This window comes from Lycorma delicatula, chromosome 4, assembly GCF_047948215.1.
Source record: "Lycorma delicatula isolate Av1 chromosome 4, ASM4794821v1, whole genome shotgun sequence".
Classification (NCBI taxonomy): Eukaryota; Metazoa; Arthropoda; class Insecta; order Hemiptera; family Fulgoridae; genus Lycorma; species Lycorma delicatula.
In genome coordinates, this window is record NC_134458.1 from 41,602,243 (window position 1) to 41,623,040 (window position 20,798).

The 20,798-nt window shown below is 27.3% G+C and overlaps 1 protein-coding gene across 1 annotated transcript; it reads right to left on the reverse strand.

The window, feature by feature from the left end:
* Window positions 1-777: 777 nt before the first annotated feature.
* On the reverse strand, window positions 778-20,462 carry Dysb (dystrobrevin binding protein dysbindin). The gene is made up of 6 exons (XM_075362793.1): window positions 20,240-20,462; window positions 18,439-18,589; window positions 9,399-9,531; window positions 5,003-5,158; window positions 2,668-2,823; window positions 778-1,394 (listed from the first exon to the last, which is right to left on the reverse strand). Exons 1-6 carry the CDS (start codon window positions 20,293-20,295, stop codon window positions 1,309-1,311), a joined length of 738 nt encoding a protein of 245 aa, XP_075218908.1. The 5' UTR covers window positions 20,296-20,462; the 3' UTR covers window positions 778-1,308.
* Window positions 20,463-20,798: the final 336 nt, after the last annotated feature.

Sequence of the window (20,798 nt, forward strand, 5' to 3'; positions counted from 1 at the left end):
CATTATTTAATAATTTTAAATAATGATTCATACATTAAATTTATGTTAACTTAGGAGAAGAATTCAAAATTTCTCTAGCTAATTGATAATTAAATTTTTACACAAATATAATTCATAATTTATTTATTTATTTATATTTATTATTATATTTACAGATATGGATTTATAAATATATAAATAATATAAAGAAAGCAATTTATTTATTATTATTAAAAGTGAAGTTATAGACAATAACTTTTTAACTTTAAACATTTTTCTATCTTGAGTATACCCAAAATGGACAATTCTTAAAGAAGTTTTCTTCAGGTTAAGACAATGTGCCATTCAATGTTTTATGCATACCTCTAGGTGAACAATCACATCTTCACATTATTAAGTATTAAGAATAGGTATATTATGTACTGACACTTAGGTAAGCTCAAAATAGTGGGTGATTATTGCTGTTTGAAATAGTAATCATAAACATAATTTTATAAATCGTCCTAGGTAAAAATTATGAATCTCAAGGAGTAATTCAGAAATAAGAAAGTAAATATGTAATAATGTTAATAATAACAAAATGTAATATAATTTTATATGGTAATCAAGTTTTTTTTGCATTTGTTAGTACATAAATTTATAGGTTTTTCTTTTAATTATTCTTTCTCCACTTCACATTAACTAAAACATAACTGTCAATAGCTTTATTATTGATGGAGGTATAGATGGGTATTGATAGGTATTTATGGGAGTCTATAGATTGTTTGATAAGATCTGATACAATAAATAAATTACAAATTCACAAATACTGCCTTTTATTACATAATATTTTTCTAATAGATAAAAATATAGAATCTGACATAAATAAACAGTACTAATATCAGGCATAAAAACCAGAAATTTTAAGAATACGTTCATATAAAATGTCCAATCAGCACCCATTCAAAAATGCACATAAACACAATCAACATACATTTCATATAATACATAAATTCATTTGATTAGATTGTTAATAATAAATAGCACAAAATATTTATAAAAAACTTTTAATACTTTTAAAAATGTACAATGTTTCTTCATTTATAAAGTCATGTCATTATACCCCAAGAACTAACCTATATAAATATATTACTCTGAATATTTTTAAAATTAACAAAGGAACTCGAAAATTATTTTTAACCATACATTCACACACTCTCACTACAATTGTACTTTACCATACAGTTATTGATGATAAAAATCAAACCTTTTTGATTTCATATAAAGATAATCACAAAACTGATATAACAATTATAAATTATTCAAAATAAAAACTCCAATTATCACATGTCATCCATTCACAAATTCATTTAGTGCTTCGTTATCAAAATCTAATTCAACTTCATCTAATGTTAAACTGTGATCAGTTGTTTTTCCTGTAAAATACATTAAACATCAATTAGAAAATTAGTTACTGCAATCCTTTAATTAATTAATTTAAAGAAAAAAACCGACATACAGTTACTAGGATTAACCTCTCAGCCCTCAACAGAGTAGAAATCAGACTGATGGATGGAAACTCAAGAGGTTGAAAGTAATGAGTTGATCTGGTCAAAAAAAGGATTAAAACTCCATTTATTAAACCTCAGCCAGCATACGATTCAGCATAAACTAGCTAATAAGACAATTTCTGCAAAACACTAGCACAAATTACACTACTAAAAATCAGCACTAAATAAACAATGAGTCTCTGAGGAAAGTAATAAATAATGGAGAATGCAGTCCTCAAACCAAATCGATGCGTAGCGCTAGAATTGTTCCTTATGAAATATTAATCTAGATATTTGTACAATATACTTTTACTAGGCTACTACTATTTCATTTCCTAAGGAGACACAGATTTTGTGTCCCCAATGAGTACTTAGAATATCATCACAGTACTTGCCTCAAGATAAAAATTAAAACAAATAAAATCTTTATTAATTTTTGTACAATTTTTTTTTTTTTTAAATATTGTCTGAGTTTTCACAAAGATATAGTAAATAAGAACAGGTACTTGGAGGAAAACCAGGTAGTTCAGTTTATAATAAATAAATGAATAAAAAAAAACGTTCAATGTCAATGATGTCAGTATTAAAAATATTGTTCCATCATATATCTATGAACTAATTTTCTTCAATCAAAGTATCTTTCTTTTACTATTAAAATAAAAATTCTTGTCTTTTTTTGTATTTTTATTACATATACAAGTTTTCATTAATTTATTTTTTAACTGTGACAGTGTTGCTGAGAATTTATTCAGCTGCAGACTTTTTCTTTTACAAATTGTACTCTTCTGGCTTATTTTATTGGCATGGTATACTACTTGTACACTCAACTAGATTAATCATAGAAAAACAATATAAAAATCTAATAAAATTAAGTAACAATAAATAATTTTACTTTGTTATTTTTTTAAAAACTATACTAGTGTTTGAATTATTAAAAATTAATAAAAAACAAGATTATTTTTGAATAAATTGTTTAAGATACAATTCTACAAAACCCAGAGAAACCATGTACTCCTAAACACTACAAACATGCACAAATTTTATAAGTCAAAGAATTAAAAAAAAAAACAGTTATATTAAGAATCAGTTTATATCCAACAACATATTGAAATAATGAATAAATTTTAAAAACCCTATACTAGATAAATAAATACAGTACCTGTCATTTCTTTAGCTGGAATGGCCCCATGTTTCTTATACTGTTCTAAATCATTCTTAAAAGCATCACTAAAGGTTGCCTGACGCTCTTTTTGCATTTCTCTCACTTTATTCTCATGATGATTTAATTTCATCATATGATCAGAAGATAAAGCACCTGAAACATTTTATTTACAATTCTTCAAAAACAATCTTAAAGAATTTGATACAGTTCATTTTACATAAAATGTAAGTACTGTAAATGTACATGTTACTGTTATAAAAAAACACTAGGAATGACAAAAAGAAACAATTGGACAAAAAAGAGTTGGAGTGTTTTTCCAGTACTCTTGCAAAATTTTAGATTACAAATTTTTACATTAAAAGAAGATTAATAAAAATATCTGATAATCAGATTACTGTATCTTCCTTTTTGAAATACAGAAATGTTTAATAAAGAAACACACTACAATTACAATATATACTTTCTCAGAAAATTACAAATATAAAATTCAATTATTACATTACATTATTAATTTAATTATATATATGATATAATTATTAACAAAAACTACCAATTAACACATCACAATAACAAGCTTAATATAAACTTACAACTGATATTAATAGGTTCTTGAACCAATGATTTGAACTGTCAAGATCAACTGAATTAAATATTGGTTAGTTAAACTTGCTATAAAAACAGGTGTACAAATTTAAATATTCATCATGTCAAAATTTAACTGTTCATAAGTGTTTGTTTATGTTTATTATATTCATCAATATATTTTTTTTAAACATTCAATAATACAACTTGAATTTTAATAAGATTAAGTATGTTGTTACTTTGTTGTGTTCATAGGCGATTTTTTAATCACCAAATAATTTTTTAATAATTACAACACACTAAATAACATGTTTAAAAAAATAATACTAGATTTCTCTATCAGAACACAAAAATTACATTTGCAAATGAAGACAAATCTATCTATTTCTATACAGAAGTGGTTTAATCTATTGTAGCTTTTTTCTCACATCCCCTTACCTCAACTTCTATTTATCCATTCATGATATAACAGACAAAGAAAGAAAAAAAGGAATGGAATGAAGGAGTAGAGGCCATGCAGATAAATGATAATTCTAATGAAGTTTAAATGATCTTTACTATCCAGACTTTAAAGCAGGTAATTTTTAACACATGAAATAACAAATTTTCATGTGATGAAAACTTCAACACATGACATGATGTAGATAAAATTGAACATCATATCTGCAGATACGGTATCTGTAGTCAGTAATTTGTAATTTATCATGACTCAAAATTATGAAGAAAAAAATTCCAGAAAAAATATGTTATTCTAAAACAATTAAGTTACTGTGAAGTCAATTCCTGACAATCAACTAGTAAATAGTTAATAGTTGACAGATAAGTCACTTTTAGCTGATTTAAAGGATATTTTCTTTTAATTTAAATAACTAAGGAAGACAAAAAGTAGACTGTATTTCAGTAATACACACTATCTGAAAAGTAATTTTAATCTCAGAATAGGGAAATATAGGCAAGAAATGATGACAATACAGTACAAAATTTGACAGCTGATGTTGATGACAATGACGTCCAAAGAAGACATGAACAGAGTTAAAAAGGTAACATATAGCTAAGTAATTCCCATGAACTCACCCTGTTCTGGCAATAACTCAACTGGTGTTAGCGTTTTCTCATTTTTTAGCTCATGACAAGCTATAAATGATGATTAATTTTTTCAACAAAAAAAAGGGTCAAAGTCTGACACAACTGATACATGTTTTCAGAAATAAATGACTTGTTTTTGCAAAGGTACCAAGTTAACACATATTAATGTTAATATTTCTAATTTAACAAATAAATACCAAGCTTGTATTACTTATCAAGTAATATATCTGTACTTAATTTAGCAGTTAATTTTATTCAATACAACTACAAAAAATAAATCATAAACAACTCTACTCATTATTTCATTAATTTCAGCAATTTGTGTTATTTTTGGCAAAAAATATCAGGTGTTGATTTTATTTTATTATTACTGATATGCTGGAAATGACCTATTTTATTTATCAACTAAATAAACAAAAAAACTTGCATAATTTTACAGAGTGTGTTTACTATGTGAGGTTTCAGGTATCTGATGTCAGGGTTGGAACAAATCACTGGCAGATACCAGGGACTGCTGTAACCTAAACACACCTTACATAACCATGCTGGACTATGTTGTATTATCAAAGGAACATAATACAAGGATACACTGACAGAAAGATAACAGAGAAGGATTAAAGTCTCATTTTAAAAAATATTAACTTATTTTGAAAAGAAAACTTACTTCTAACTGTGTCTAATTCGCACAACTTTTTCTCATGGTGCATGGCCAGTTTAAATCTTTTTTCAAGTTGTGATTCTTGCAACTTCTGCATTTCTATAGTATCTTCTAAGTTGATAAGCATACTTTCAACATCATCAATTAGTTTGTGCAGGGAACCTAAATAAAAAGTAACTCATAATTTAATTCATTAAGCTATCATTCTGTTATCCATTAAGTTATTTTGGAAATAACATATCATCATACGAGAAAGGATGAAAGCAAAGATATGTTTTGTTTTAGAATTTATAAAAATAAAAGTGGCAAAACTTTTAGTGAAGTATTTCCATGAGATGTGCTAGTCAAAAGTCACTCACAACTAACTGTAAAGACAGGAAAAAGATTGTAATTTGTACGAAGAAAACTGAAGCCTGGTTTAGAATCACAAGCTCATTAAATTAATGTGAATTCATAAAAATTTGAAAAAATTTGATTAATGTCTTTTTTTGTGAATTTCTTCTGTGAAATATACTTTATAAGAGCTATTTGGGAACTTTAGCATTATCACTGGTATGGAGGTTTGAGTATATATATATATTTATCACACAAGCTGAAATTATATATAATTTTTTTTATTTTTTTTTATTTTGTAATTATCCAGTAATTAAAATACACAAATTATTATTTACATTTTTCAATAGAAAATGTAAACTTCAGGATAAAACAACTGAAACTTTATCAAAGGATCTTGTAACACTAGCATATAAATAAAAAAATTGTATCATTACAACTTACATAAGGGTTGTATAAATCTGGGTTACATATGGGTTTTATACCATATTTAACATGCGAAATAAAACTGTAAATCAAAAAAAGATTACATTTTATAAAATGCACCTTAAAAAAGAAATATTACAATAAATCACTCCACTAAAACAATAACAAAAAACTAAATTTGCAATGTTGAAGACCTTAATTATGTATGAAATAGGTCTAATTGGAGGTCAGGTGTAGCTCCTGAGCAGTTGTATTTAGAAAAAGATTCCCAAGAACAATAAAGTCTTAAAATGATGTTTTCTATTAAAAACTGGTAAAAAAAACCAGATCTCTAATTTTTTTAAATGTAAATTTTCTCACCATATTGGAAAAATGGAACAGTTTTGAAAACAGCCAATACCATATTTTTAATGCTCAGGGAATAAATAAGTGAAGTTCCCCATTTAAAGTTTTTTTGTACCTATTAGAGTTTCAGAGATTGTCAAAGAGGTATACTTTTTTAAAAAATTAACACACTGTACACAGTTTTCATCATCTTTCTATATAATTGTAAACAATAATAATGAATAAAATAAATGTATATAAATTAGTACAACAGAAATGATGTAGGATGGTGTAATACATTATTTTTAAAACTAAAATAAATTAGAATTGTTTTCTTTGTCTAAGAATGGAATTACATAAAGATAGTATATCAGCCCACTATTAGGTTTTGTGCTCCTCTTCTAAGCTGATGCAGAATTTGTATCACTTCCTTCAATATTACCCACACAAATATCGAAAACCCTCCTCATGTCTATTTGATCCTCCTATTTCCTTAATAATCATTCAACTCGAAGGTGAACTTGGTTACAGCATTCAAACTATTTCTCTATGTAATTCAAGAAAAATATAATCAATAACATTTTTTTTTTTTTTTTAACTACTATACTCATGATTCCAGTCTATTATTATATGATTTTGACTACATCAGTCTGATGACATAGTCAAAAACAATGTCTGTCTGAAGGGCAACTTCATATATTTTAACAGTTTACCTAATATATTGCGTCAAAAATTATATATTTAAGAAATAGGTGAAAAATCTGGTATTCTTTTCTTCTTTAACAGCTGTTAAAATTTCAAATAACTTTTATAAAGAATACTGATTGTGAATAAATTCAAAAACAGCAAGTTTTAAAACAAAGAACCATTTTTTTTTATGAAACTATAATAATGAGATTCACTGTTGTAAAATCAAGCTTGATTTTATATTGTATACAGTTCAGCAGAAGACATTTCTCAAGTACCTAATCGTTTCAATTGAACTATTTCTACTTACCCTTGACAAATAATTTTGAGTCTCACTAACCCTTTATTTTTTTTAATGCTAATGATAAGCATGGTATCTTTTTATTGAAAATTCAAAAATTTACATTGGTGTAATTTTTAGTGTCTTTAGAACGTAACTTATCAAAGAGGTTGTAGACTAAAAATCAATTTTGACTGCTTTAAAAAAATTAAGAGAAATATAAGGCTTTTGATGTTCAAACTATTTTAATTTTCTACTTTGGAACTCCACAATGTGGAGTTTAGTCAGTTAGTATCAGATTTCCTGCATGAAACTTTCCATGAAAAACTGATAGGCTGCGGAGGGCCAGTGCCCTGGCCTGCCTGATTACCCGACTTAAACCCTCTTGACTTCTACCGGTGGGGTCATTTTAAATATATTATTGTTTATTCAACTCAACATTGAGGATCTTCAACAAAGGATCCAAAATGAATTTCAAGAAATTAGGAATACTCCCGGAATTTTTGAATGGTTAAGACAATCTCTCAGAAAAAGACTGGAGACTTGTGTAATTTCTAATGGTGGATGCTTTTAACATCTCTGATAACTTTTAACAAATGTTAACTGTTAAAGTCACCTAATGTTCTACAATAATTAACATAAGATTATCACAGGTAACAGTTGTTTTATTTTTTAAATTATTACGTACGTCTATTACTGTAAAAAATTATTACTTAATTTGATTCTAATTTACAATAATAGAAAATAAATAAAAACAATTAACATTTAATCTATCAGTTTTCTGCCATAACTCAGCTATTTGTTAACTGATTTTAAAAACTAAATGTCATTTTGTTCAAAATAAAAGGCTTAATATTTTATCAAATAACATAAATTTTGATCATTTTGATTTAATTAATTTGATTAACATAATTTTGATTTACGAATTGAAAAATAAACATAACTTACATTTTGTAATTTGGGAAGGTATTTAAGTCCTTATTTTCTGCTAATTTTAAAACTTTATTATCAAGACACACTTACCAAATATTAATGCAATTTGTCAATCCGAACTTATGATATACATTTTTATATAAAAATAACAAAATGACGGACAGGGGGAGAACGTTGGAGAAATCACCATTTTTCCTAAGGATATTGTTTGTTTAGTTTACCAAATAGAATCCAAAAAAACGTATAGCCAGCCCACCATTTTAGAAACACCTGTATAATTAAAAATTCATGTTTTTATGTTTGTGTAGGTATTAACTAAACCTATTATAGAATACAGTATTTTAGTAATTGGAATATTTATTACAAAATGTTTTAAATGAATATGTATTACAAATGTTTTATTATAAAATGTTACAAAAAATTTTATCAATACAGTAACTAAATGTAGTTTAAAATATTGAAATATCATAATTATTTAATATATAAAAATATTTTTTTAATATTTTGTATGAGTTTTGACAAATTTAAAGTTATGATCAATATAGTAAATTACAGCGTTAAAATTTCAAGTAATCTAATCTATGCTAAATAAAATGGGTTTAATAAGTTACCACTATTTATATACAAACAATTACATTTGTGTTTATATGTGTGTGTGCACGCACGTACACACGTAATTTTTTAAAACTGTACTTGATATTATGAGTATAGTAACTGTATGAATATTTGCAACTGTATTACAGATACAAACTGTATCAACAAATGGTATTACATCCCTTTGTTTATATTGTTAAACAATATTAGTGAATTTCTTAATTTGTGGACAAATGTATAAATTATTTATTTATTTCTTCATCTGTATAGTAGACACCTATTTATATCCTTTATTTAATTTTTCTGCAAGTCACTGAAAATTTTTTAAGGTCACTGCAGTATAAATATTACTCAACTTAATGTACTCATATAACTAAGTTATGCTAATATATCAGGTTATGTCACTCCACTATTTATGCATAATTTTGGAATTTTTTGAGAGCTTAAGTACACCAACATTTACTCCCACTATACCTAAAATAATCTTACTTTGCAAACCATGTTCTAGTGGTGACATATCATAGCACCAAAATAATTGCTGCCATATATGTCATCATGGCAGCAGGAGGTGAAAAATTATTCCTACTGCACAACAGCAATATGTTCAAAAAGACCATTCAAAATTTCTTTGTCGTTTAAGTCAACAAGTGCCTTTCACATTCCTGGCCTCTATTTGATATTATCTTTGTTATTAGAGAAACTGACCTTTTCACAGTTTTCAAAAAGGCTTCTCTATGAAATGACACATATATGTATTACATCTGTATATAAGAAAAATGCTGTAAATAAAGTTAGCACACTAATAACACACATAACCACAATTACCTATATCAGAAATTAGCTTTTCCATATCCTTTGTCATTTGTGGCACTCGTGACAGATTATTACACAAAATACCCATATTAATCCATTCATTTTCTACCTTTTTATGAACATTTCCAATATAGTTGTCCACTTCCTGTAATTAAAGAGAACATCAACTTAATAATAGACTGACTAACAGATAAAGAAGATAAACTGAAGGTCATGGTTTTTTTATATAAGAAAATGTAAACTGCTACAGTCTGTGTTCATGTAGTAAGTATATTTGTATTTTTATGCCCTTGTCATTAAATACTGGAAACCAAAACAGAATGATGGCCAGGAAATAGTATAGCATAACAGAAAAGATGTAACATAATAACATACATGAGTGTCAAGGTTACTCATTAAAAATGCTTGTTTTTAATAATGAACAGAAAACAGTAGATCTTATAATATGTTTAGCAAGTTAAAATTAAAATTAATTCTTCACTGCTGTAAAGTCTAAAACATAGCAACATAACATCACAAAAAAAGAACTGAAAAAACAAAAACACTAAAGTGTTCAAATTCATACTTAAAAACAGAATGAACAACTACTACAGCTCATACTAGTTATTTATAAACATTTTATTACTCTCTGTTATTAAGCGTTAAGAACAGAACTACAATAAGGCTACAAACATACAGAAGAGCGGTAAGCATCAAAGCAGCATTCAATTGCCATCATGCCGTTACCGAGGTGTTAGACAAGAGCTTCTATGTAAAAATCATTTTAAATATTTTATGTTAATACCCCCTGAAAATAAAAGAAAACACAGAGTTCATCCCATAAATAAAAGTCGTTCTATTTATTGGGAATAACTCTATCTCTGTAATTTTCTGAAGGAATTTTTCCTGTATATATGTTAGTGGAAAGCTTTGATTCACTAATAGAAAGTGAAAAGAAAAATTGAAAAATGGCACAAAATAGGAAAAGACCAATCTGTCTTGAAGAACGACTAGTTATAACGTTCAGATAGATAAAACAACTTATAAAAAAAAAAAAAAAAAAACATTTGAAATATTCTTAAAGAATTTATTTTTGAGAACTGAAAAATTGCTTTATCCAAAACAGCTAATTACAAATAAGTATACAGTAATAAGTTTTCAAAATGAAAATAAGATTCACATAAATGGAAAATAAATTGAACATTTATAATGATAAAAATGAATTTGTTGGTTCATTGAAATCATTGGTTCAGAAATGACATCATATTACGCATATGGTGTCATTTCTTCATCCATTTGAGTGACATTATTGCTGTTCAAGTGCATTTGTTTATATTCCAGTTTGTTAAGTATGAATAGGTGAATATCGGCTTGTAACTCCAACTTTTGTATTTCGGTAAATGACTTCATATTCAGAAGTAGACTCTTAAAAAACTGCAAGTTGGGGTTCTCAACTTCTCTTTCAGTATCACACTGTAATAATGCCAATCACTTTTCTTCTAGTTCTAAAAACCTTCATATCTGTTTTCCTGGTATTTGACTTTTTAATTCTCTTTTGTCAACGTCAAGTAGAGATGGACATGCTAGAAGGGCTAGGAGGAAGCATTGAGGCTGTAGTTTTATCTGTTATTTCTGAAAAATCTAAAACTTCATGATCATCAAATAATCGGATAATTCCGATTCTTGTAAATTTTCTTCATCGCAGGCAGGAATGACATAGTCCCAACAAATGACATCAATGTAAAATAAGACCATTTTATTGTAATTTTCTTAGCTGCACACCCACTTTTAGTAACTGGTAATTTCTGTCGTTTTCCTGCGGGTATCTTCCAAATTTTTGCATTTTTCTTTTACTTCCTGCCCTGGAACAAATACAAATAGAACCCCATTTAAGTAACATTTAATATATGCTAATACATTCTATTTTATTCTTATTAACTATTTTAGTCGTTATTTAAAATAACATATTTTTACAAAATCATTTTATTTTTTAATTTATTAATCGATTCTATTTCTTGTTTGATCTATTGCAGGTATCTTGCAACTGGATATGGCTTTCACTCTCTAGCTTTTGCTTTTCGAATTGGTAAAACTACAACACCTGCAAAATACTATTATCATCTACAACAAGTGATGGAAATTGCCAAATTGCTTTGGAAGTATTGACAGCAAGCATTGTCAAATCAAATGCCCATCAAATACCGAATCACAATATTTGAAATACTTATGTTATTATTCAATTCTATAAGCTGTAGCAGATGCAGATAAGAAATTTATTACTACAGAAATTGGTGGAAAAGTAAAGGAAAGCAATGGAGGTACATTTATTGCATAGATTCTATTTCAACTTTTGGAAAGCAAAAATTTCAATGTTCCTCCTCTACAAATGTTACCAGGGTCTGCCATAGCCATACCCAATGTTTTAATAGGTGAGGCTTACCTACTTAAACCATATTTGATGCATCTTTTTTTTTTCTTTTTTTTTCTGTTTAGCCTCCGGTAACTGCCGTTTAGATAATTCTTCAGAGGATGAATGAAGATGATATGTATGAGTGTAAATGAAGTGTAGTCTTCATTCGACCATTCCCGAGATGTGTGGTTAATTGAAACCCAACCACCAAAGAACGCCGGTATCCATGATCTAGAATTCAAATCCGTGTAAAAATAACTGGCTTTACTAGGACTTGAACGCTGTAACTCTCGACTTCCAAATCAGCCGATTTGGGAAGACGGGTTAACCACTAGACCAACCCAGTGGGTATATTTGATGCATCTACATCCAAGAAGTTTAACTGCTCAGAAAAAATGTCAATGATCAACACTTTCTTCTGCCAGGAAATGCACTGAATGTGTATTCAAAATTTTATACAGTAAATGCCGCTTCCCTGTAAAAGAAATAGAAAAAATTCCTGAAATACCCAAGTATTTATGTTAAATATGCATGCATTCTGCACAATTTTGTGTGTGTGTGTGAGAGAGAGAGAGAGAGAGAGAGAGAGAGACGGTAAAAAAGACATAGATTACATTGCAGTTACAAGAATGATGAATACTGATGTCAATTGACAGACCAGGCAAAGGGGAAACAGATTTAATAACTACAGTCAAGCAGTAACTGCACTCAGAGATCAATTTATTAAGTACTTTTGGGATCACAGTGATCCCAAGTGACAAAAAACTTAGCCCATAGTACAGAATTTGTAATAGAATACATCCATTATATACAATATTACATTATGTTTTGTATATAATTATACAGATAGTAATAATGTAGATGAAATAATGGTGATATATAGTAAATATAATAACATAAATAAAAAATAAATAAACTCACCTGTACTATCCAGAATTGTTTCTTTTCCCACTTCATCCCACAGTTTGTCAGTCATATTTTTGTTTACATACTCTTTTCTATTAGTTTGCCAAAAAATTGCTGGTGACTGAATACCACAAATCAGATCTTCTATAAATAACTATCTGTCACGCATGTTCACTATTCAACACTAGACTAAAACTAAACTAATTTGACTCAGAACTAAACTAAATTTTTTATAACTAAATGTTCTTATTATTTTCTAGCTGCAGCAAACTTTTGTTGCACATGTTCACTGTTTGCCACACATAAATGAACTAAAATATCAAAGAGAACCGGCGGCGTCTCTCTGCTGTTCAGTGTTACCACTCGCCTCTTATATTCAGTATGGCCAACACTGAAAGCATGTACCAGTTTGAAATGTTTTCTTGATGCTCAGCCACTTACCGCTCATCACTCTGCAACCTACTGCTCTATTACAGCTTGCCACTCATCTGTATGGCCATAGCCTATGATGTTAAAAATTAAAAATCAGAATGACAACATGGTATAACTATATAATTTGATATTTTTTAATTTAAAATTTTATCATCAAGCAGAAATTATCAAGATGAATTTAATAACATCAGCCTTACTCTCTGGACATTTTGCATAACTACATATCAACAGGTCCTACACAAATTACACAATTCACAGAACTATTTAACAACTTTTTAATGTTATTTAGGAAAAACATAATTTTATAAAATAAAAAAATCCTTTTCATCATTTTTTAAGTAATATTTAGTTTGAAATATTATAAAGTTAGTTTGAAAATGTAAGTTTTACTAGATTAAGGTTTTATTGTTGGAATGGATCAAAAATGGTATACTATAACATCCCCTAAAATGTATTCAAAAAATATTGAGAACTCCATCTCAAATGGGTGAAAAACAATTATTTTCAAGTATTTAAAATATTATTCATTTTAGACAAAAAAAATTAAATTCCCATTAATTTCAGATGTGTTTTAAAAATGTTGTAAAAAATCTTACTAGCTGAAAACAGGCTTTCCTAAATGGATGTTTTCATCCCTTTTTGCAAAACATTTTCACAAATTCGCTCAAAACAAAAGTGTCCTATGGAAAAAAATTCCTACATCCACGAACACTAATTTAATTCCCTTTGAGATCTATGAAACCTCTTTTATTTCATTACCTTTCAGTTTAGAGAATTAAATAAAAGGGTAGCCAAAAATTGTTTAAGAAATATGTAATACAAGTAGGCAAATAATAATATAAATACCATAAAATAGAGCAATCAGATTAAAAATTACACAAATACTTGTTTAAACAACAAAATATGACCTGACACATCAAATAATCAAATATTCTTCCAAGTATAAAATTATTTCTCAATAAAATTACAATGAAGCTTCCTTCTGAACTATAACTTATTATGCCTAAATATTCTCTACAGTAGGCATTATGCTTTGAATCTTTTAATAGTTTAACAACTTTTTTCAAAAAGACAATTTCATTAGGATTAACCAAAGTTACTCAAAAAAGCATCACACTATACCTTAAACTGAAGTAAACATATCAATAATAAATTGTGTAGAGAATATTTTGACTCGCCACATAGCACAAAGTTCTTATAACAAAATAGGTTATAGCTAATTTATTAAAAAAGGATTTCAATAATTATAATCTAACATTCTTCAAAACTCCTAGAACATTTTTCAAACTTAAACATTTAAACTCATTTCCATATAACAAAATTTCAACAGATTGTATCAAAAAATACAAAATTTAATTACACTGGTTTTATTCCAATTTAATTTAAGATTATTATCTGACAACTATTGGGAAATAACATTTAATAACTCTTTATTTATGTTTTAGATTACACATAAATAGGTTTCTGTGTAAGGCAGTTGAATTATCACAAATGGAATCACCCTGCTTCCTTCACCATATATAGTAAATCATTAATATAAATCAGAAAAAAGAATGGCAGGCAAGACTGAATGTTGGGAAATGCATAAAATAATTTTTCATTTTAGAAAAACACCATCATGCATTCTCATCAGTAAAATCAACCCTTTGCTACCTATTCCATAAATAAAACTTAAATACTTTTAATCTTATAAAATTCTTATTTACATAACAATAATAAATGGTGAACCAGTTAAAACTTTTGACAGAATAAAAGAAGTTAAAAAACTGTTTATACTTGAAAAGAGCCTGTAATATACTATTAGCGAGTTTAAATGCAGCATATATCATAGATAGTTTTTTGTGAAACCCAAACTAGTTCAGTAGAAAAAACATATCATTCAAATATTTTAAAATTCTATAATTTATTTTTTCAAATATCTTAGAAACGCTAGACTGAAGAAAAACAAATTTCTAATTACCTTTTTCTACACCATTTTTATACACGATTGTAGTTGAATTATTAATAGTTTAACAATTTTTTTGTCAAAAACACATTTTATAAGCATTAACCAGTTACTCCAAAAAGTAACACTATACTTTAAACAGGAGTTAACATATCAATAATAAATTGTGTAGAGCATATTTTGACTCGCCACATGGCATAAAGTTCTTATAACAAAATAGGTTATGGCTAATTTATAAAAAGTATTTCAATATGGCTTTTCCAATGTAAATTATAATCCAACATTCCCAAAAGAGTCAGCATTTTACTACCATTTAAAATTTTTACCTTAATTTGTTATTACTAAATATTTTAAATAATAGAAAAACACCAAAACATAGATTCATTTATTAATGATGCAGGTTCTGCTATTAAGCAAATACTACTCTTTATAAAACTAGATATATCATTCCAATCTCTTGATTTCTTATTGATCTGATTTACTATAAGTTTTAATTCTTTAACATCAATTAGGTATGAAAAGTGAATCATAAATTAAACTTAATTAAACTACAAAACGAATTTAATGTTAACTCCACATTTACATTCACTAAATGTTCTGCAGCTACATCTATAAAATACTTATTAAAAATATAGCTGTCTCACAAGACTCACCAGTATTGTTACCTGGCTAATCCAGCACTATTTTTATTGTTTGTATTAGGTCTTCTTTGTTTACACTTTTTTCTATTATGACAATAAAAATGTAACAATTTATATCCCTTGAAAAAAATCAATATTAATTAACTTAAAAAGTAAAAACCTGTTTTCAGAGGATTTTAAGTGTTTAGTTCGTTGTTTATACTTAAAAATAAAATACTTGCATTTATTTACTATAAAAATATACATATACTTATTTCTAATAACTTGCTATGAGGTTATATCTCATAACAAATGTATCTCACAGAAATTGTTATATTTTGTAAAAGAGAAAAATTATTTTAACAGAGAAATGCTATTTACAATTTTATATTATCTTGCATAAAATATAAACAAACCTATTTACTTGCGATAGATTCTAAAAGCAAATTATTGGAAATAAATAAATTATTATAATTCTAAAATAGCCATTAAGTAATTATAAAATCTAAGGAAAAAAATTGTAATAATTACACCAAAAAAATCTCTGATAAACATTTAGAAACATTAGATAACTACATTATCTAAGCATACATTATACAAAGTATTTAATCATGAAATAAGTCTGTTATTGCATTTGTACACAGAGAAACATGTTTTCAAAAACTCTAACATTTGTTTTTTAAATATAAACAAAAAATAATGCATATCAGTTAAAAACAGCAAGAGGGATGAATGAAAGTAAACAAAATTGCAATCTTTAATTTGGCTTTTTTCTGCATTTGTATCAGATTTATTTTAACTATATTACAGCAATTCAAATCTGAACAAAAACCGCTACTTTTCAGATCTAAAAAATACTACATTTTTAAACATGATTGTCCATATTTTCTAAGAGACATAAAAATTTAAAGGACTATTTAGAGAGACTACCATCTTTAAAATGTCATTTAGTTTGTATTTTTTAACCTAAATGTATTCTACAAAAATAAAAAAAAAACCTGCGCGCATCTCTAAGCAGATAATATCTGTTGTCAAAGAGAGCTCATTTAATAATAATATTTTTTCAACTTTAAACAAAAGATTTTTATATAAATCACTGGTATAAAACTTAAAAGATACTTACCCCAAAATAAAACAATAACATTTTGTTTTAATATTATTTATATTTATTTTGAAGACTATTCTTCAAGCTAAAGTTAGCTTAATGAGGGATAAAAAAAACCCAGAAATAACTAAGAAACTTCATAAATTACAACAAAAAAGTCTTCAAATAATATAACACAAACTCATTCTCTAAGTAGAATTAATTCATTTTCTTAATTATTAGTACAGCGACTTCTTTTTTTTCTTCCCTCTTTCCCTGCTCCATCTTTTCCTTATACTTTGCACATCATAAGGGTTTCTGTCCCTCCAGCCATTGAGAAAGCTAAATGCCAAAAATTATTAAGGTTTTGAGACTTTAAAAAATTGTTCTAAGTGTAAATTATAATATAGAATAAATACCTGTAATTATATTTTCAACTAAATGATACGCTAAGAGTTAAAGATGACAATTTGGTACTATGTTATATGATTACTACTGGAAGCAGTGTTACTAATATTGGTATTATATTGGTTACATGAGGAAATGAGTTTTGAGGGTTTTTTGTAACTAACAATTTGATAAAGTTGAAAAAAAGTATATTTTATGGTTATGCATTTCACAGAATATAAATTCAAACTAGTAAATTGAAAAAAAACTAAATCTTCATTTTAAATGTTTAAGCCCTGACCAACAAAACATGGAAAGCCAAAACAGCCAAACAAGACTGTGATAGGGATTTCAGAACTGCATGGATTCAACATCAAGAAAAGTTAGTGGCCAAGATAAGGATGAGATAAACACCACCCTCACTGGTTCAAGCATATGAGTGAGACTGTTTAAAAGCCAAAAAAATGTTCCAGTGATAGACTAAAATAATTACTGAAGAAATAACAGAGAAGGTTGAAGAAAAGAGTGATACTTACCTTGACACAGTACAGAAACTGCTAGTATCTATTATTCTGTTGATGAATGTGAAATGGGTAATGCTGCTTACTGATGAATTCAATTTATTAAATATATATATGTATATGATATTTGTACAACCAGATACAGTTTATAAAACGTAAGAACACTTACCTATCTGTCTATCATCAGCAGAATTTTCATATTTTAATTATGTGTATCTTACTAAAATAAAATAAAATTTTAATTTTTATATTTTTTTTTTATCTTCATATTTTAATTAGTGTATCTTATAAAATAAGTCTGCCAATGTTCTGAAAGTACTTCAGATAAACAGGTAAGTGTTCTTAATTTTTATGAACTGTATCTGGTGGTATAAATATTATTTTTATTTTTATTATTGTTTTATAATAATTATTTGATAAAGTGGTTGTGCAATGTTCAATTAAATTACACACACACACACACACACACACACACACACACACACACACACACACACACACACACACACACACACACACACACATATATATATATATATATATATATACATATACACATACACACACACATTAACATAGTTATATATATATATATATATACTGGGTTAACTTAAAACATTAACCCAGTTTCACCCAATAATTGTAAAGTCCGTCACTCTGCATGTGCAAAAACACACATGCAGAGTGGTAGAAGGGAACTGTCCGTAAGTACAAATATACAGAAATAAACAAGAGTTTATTTTTCAAATAAGAAATATATCAACACACCTGTGCCTTAGATGAATTTTCCTCAGCTAATTTATGAAGTTCATTCCACTGAATCTGATAATGATGTAAAATATCAGCACCACTATTTATATTAATACTTCTTGCATTATTATGACCTTGCACAGGACTATGAGCAGCAAGACCACGAAAACTATAAACTCAATAAAAGGGCAAAATTAATGAATTTTAGCAAAGTAATAAATAAACTAGCAGATTTATATTACTAAATAAAAGCTGTAATATATTTATGTATCTAACAACCCAAACATACTATAAAAAGTTTTAGGTCATAGCAAAGTTGTCATCAAACTTTATGGAGAAGTTATAAAAATGAGGATAACACATGAGTTAGAACAAACTGTATTAACTTGGTACGATGTGACCAATAAAGATCCATCAACAGTAATAAGCTGTGCCATTATCCAGGATTTATTCAAGATTGTAAGAGATAATAATTATGTACCGTGTGAATCACTAAAAGTTATCAGATTGCCTCCAAATGTGGGCTGGCTATTACTCATTAAAATTCATTAATACTAAATTTTCTCATCATATGATTCACAGATGAAATGTAAATTAGTGTGAATTTGAACACTTGTAAGCTTCAAAGAAAATAATTGGTGATTAGAACAAGGAAATTAAGTCAATTACCTAGAAAAATCTGTTACAAAGAAAACAGTGAGACAAGATTAGAGTAATAACCCAAGGGCAAATACACAGACATTACTAATTAACAATAAAGCAAAACTGAATTTTTGTTACAAGAATATAACCAATGACACAATTAATACAAAAGTACCACTTTAGGCCAAGTTAGTAAATTATGAATAGGAATATTAGAGGCTTCACTGCTATCTGTATGCCCCTGATCAAGTCCTCTGGCTGTGAGGAAACCAGAAAGGGCTGGACTATAGAGTTAACAGTTGAAAGACCATCTCAGGACTTTTTATATCTCCTACGGCTTCAGAGTTTGTCTGGGCCTGAAACTAACAAACTTAAGGTTTTAGTAGCAATGAGGAAGTGAAAAAATTCAACTGTGTCAAGAACTATAGGATTCGAGCCAAAAACAGACTAGGTTAGTTTATTTAGGAATCCACAATAAGCTTTATAGTGAAATGTTTTAGAAACTAATTCCTTCTTTCAAAAATCAAAACAATAATTATTATCTGTGATCACTATCACGTGAGAAATTATGGAATTAACTCAATTTTATAGAAACGTTATAGAGTGAAAGAAACAAGAGCATAAACATAAAAATAGATCTCACTGAAAGCTTTTTTTTAGTTAAGATGAGATTATTTACATAATTTGTGAGCATCAGTTTTGATAACTATGTCAGTCTATTCATTATATTTCCCGTGGCTAAGATCCACAAAATACTTAAAAAATTGGAAACTATAAAATACAGCAAAGTAAATTTCTTGATAAGGAAACATTTTCTAATCTATTAATCACTTTCTAAGATTTTTAATCAATATAAAAAAAGGTTTTTTGTTGAAATGAAGAACCGATTTGTTAGTGTACTCTTAAAACTCATGTGACAGATTAAAAATGACAGAAAAAATGGGTGATAAAAACTAGAGAACTGGGTCAAATTACAAAAACAATTATCCAAAATGGGATAACCTCCGCTGAGAACAAGACATTACTATGGGGCAGAAAAAAGATATGGTTTTAAAATGTGCAGAATAAGAAAATCAAAAATTAATTTTTAATATTCAAGAGATAAAATATATAATTTGTTATACATCAAAACTTCTAGCCTGAAATACATTTTTTTTTAATTAAAAAATTGTAATACCTTGCCGTTATTCCTTCTTGAACCGTATGAAGTTTATCCTTGAGGCTATAGAACATTTTAACAAAGACTTCTTCCAGTAAATCATCAACCGCATAATCTACAAAACATAACCTAGGCACGTATATTTGAATAGTCAGAACATATCGATATTTCTAGTACCGGAAAGTTTGATTTTTTTATTATAGCAGACCGTAAGAATATGGTTTACAGTCATACACGACTGGCTACATGACAGTTATGAAAAATATGGCAATTACAATATTATGAAAAATTCATTTCAATGTTTACATTGATAAAAAACAAAAACTTTTCTTTTTAATGTGTAATGTTTAACTTTTTTCGTGAATTAAATTTTTAGGATCTTATTCTGTCGCCGTTGGTATCTAAAAGCCAAGACAATTTTCGGGGTAGTCTGATTTTTATAGTTTAGGTTATTTAACGTTGTCATTATTAATTTTTATGTTAAAATAAAACGTAAACCAGATTTTAAGTTAAAACAAATTTTTAACACAACTAAAAGGGTGGGTAGATTTGCTTATACATAATTTCCCTTCTCTGT

Bases quoted from the DNA above. Each gene is read 5' to 3' on its own strand.
- Dysb (XM_075362793.1), bottom strand. From the start codon at position 20,295: ATGTTCTATAGCCTCAAGGATAAACTTCATACGGTTCAAGAAGGAATA. The intron at 9,532-18,438 runs GTGTGTTGATAT...CTTTAATTACAG, and splicing joins AAAATTCATCTAAGGCACAG to GAAGTGGACAACTATATTGG. The intron at 2,824-5,002 runs GTAAGTTTTCTT...AAAATGTTTCAG, and splicing joins CGAATTAGACACAGTTAGAA to GTGCTTTATCTTCTGATCAT.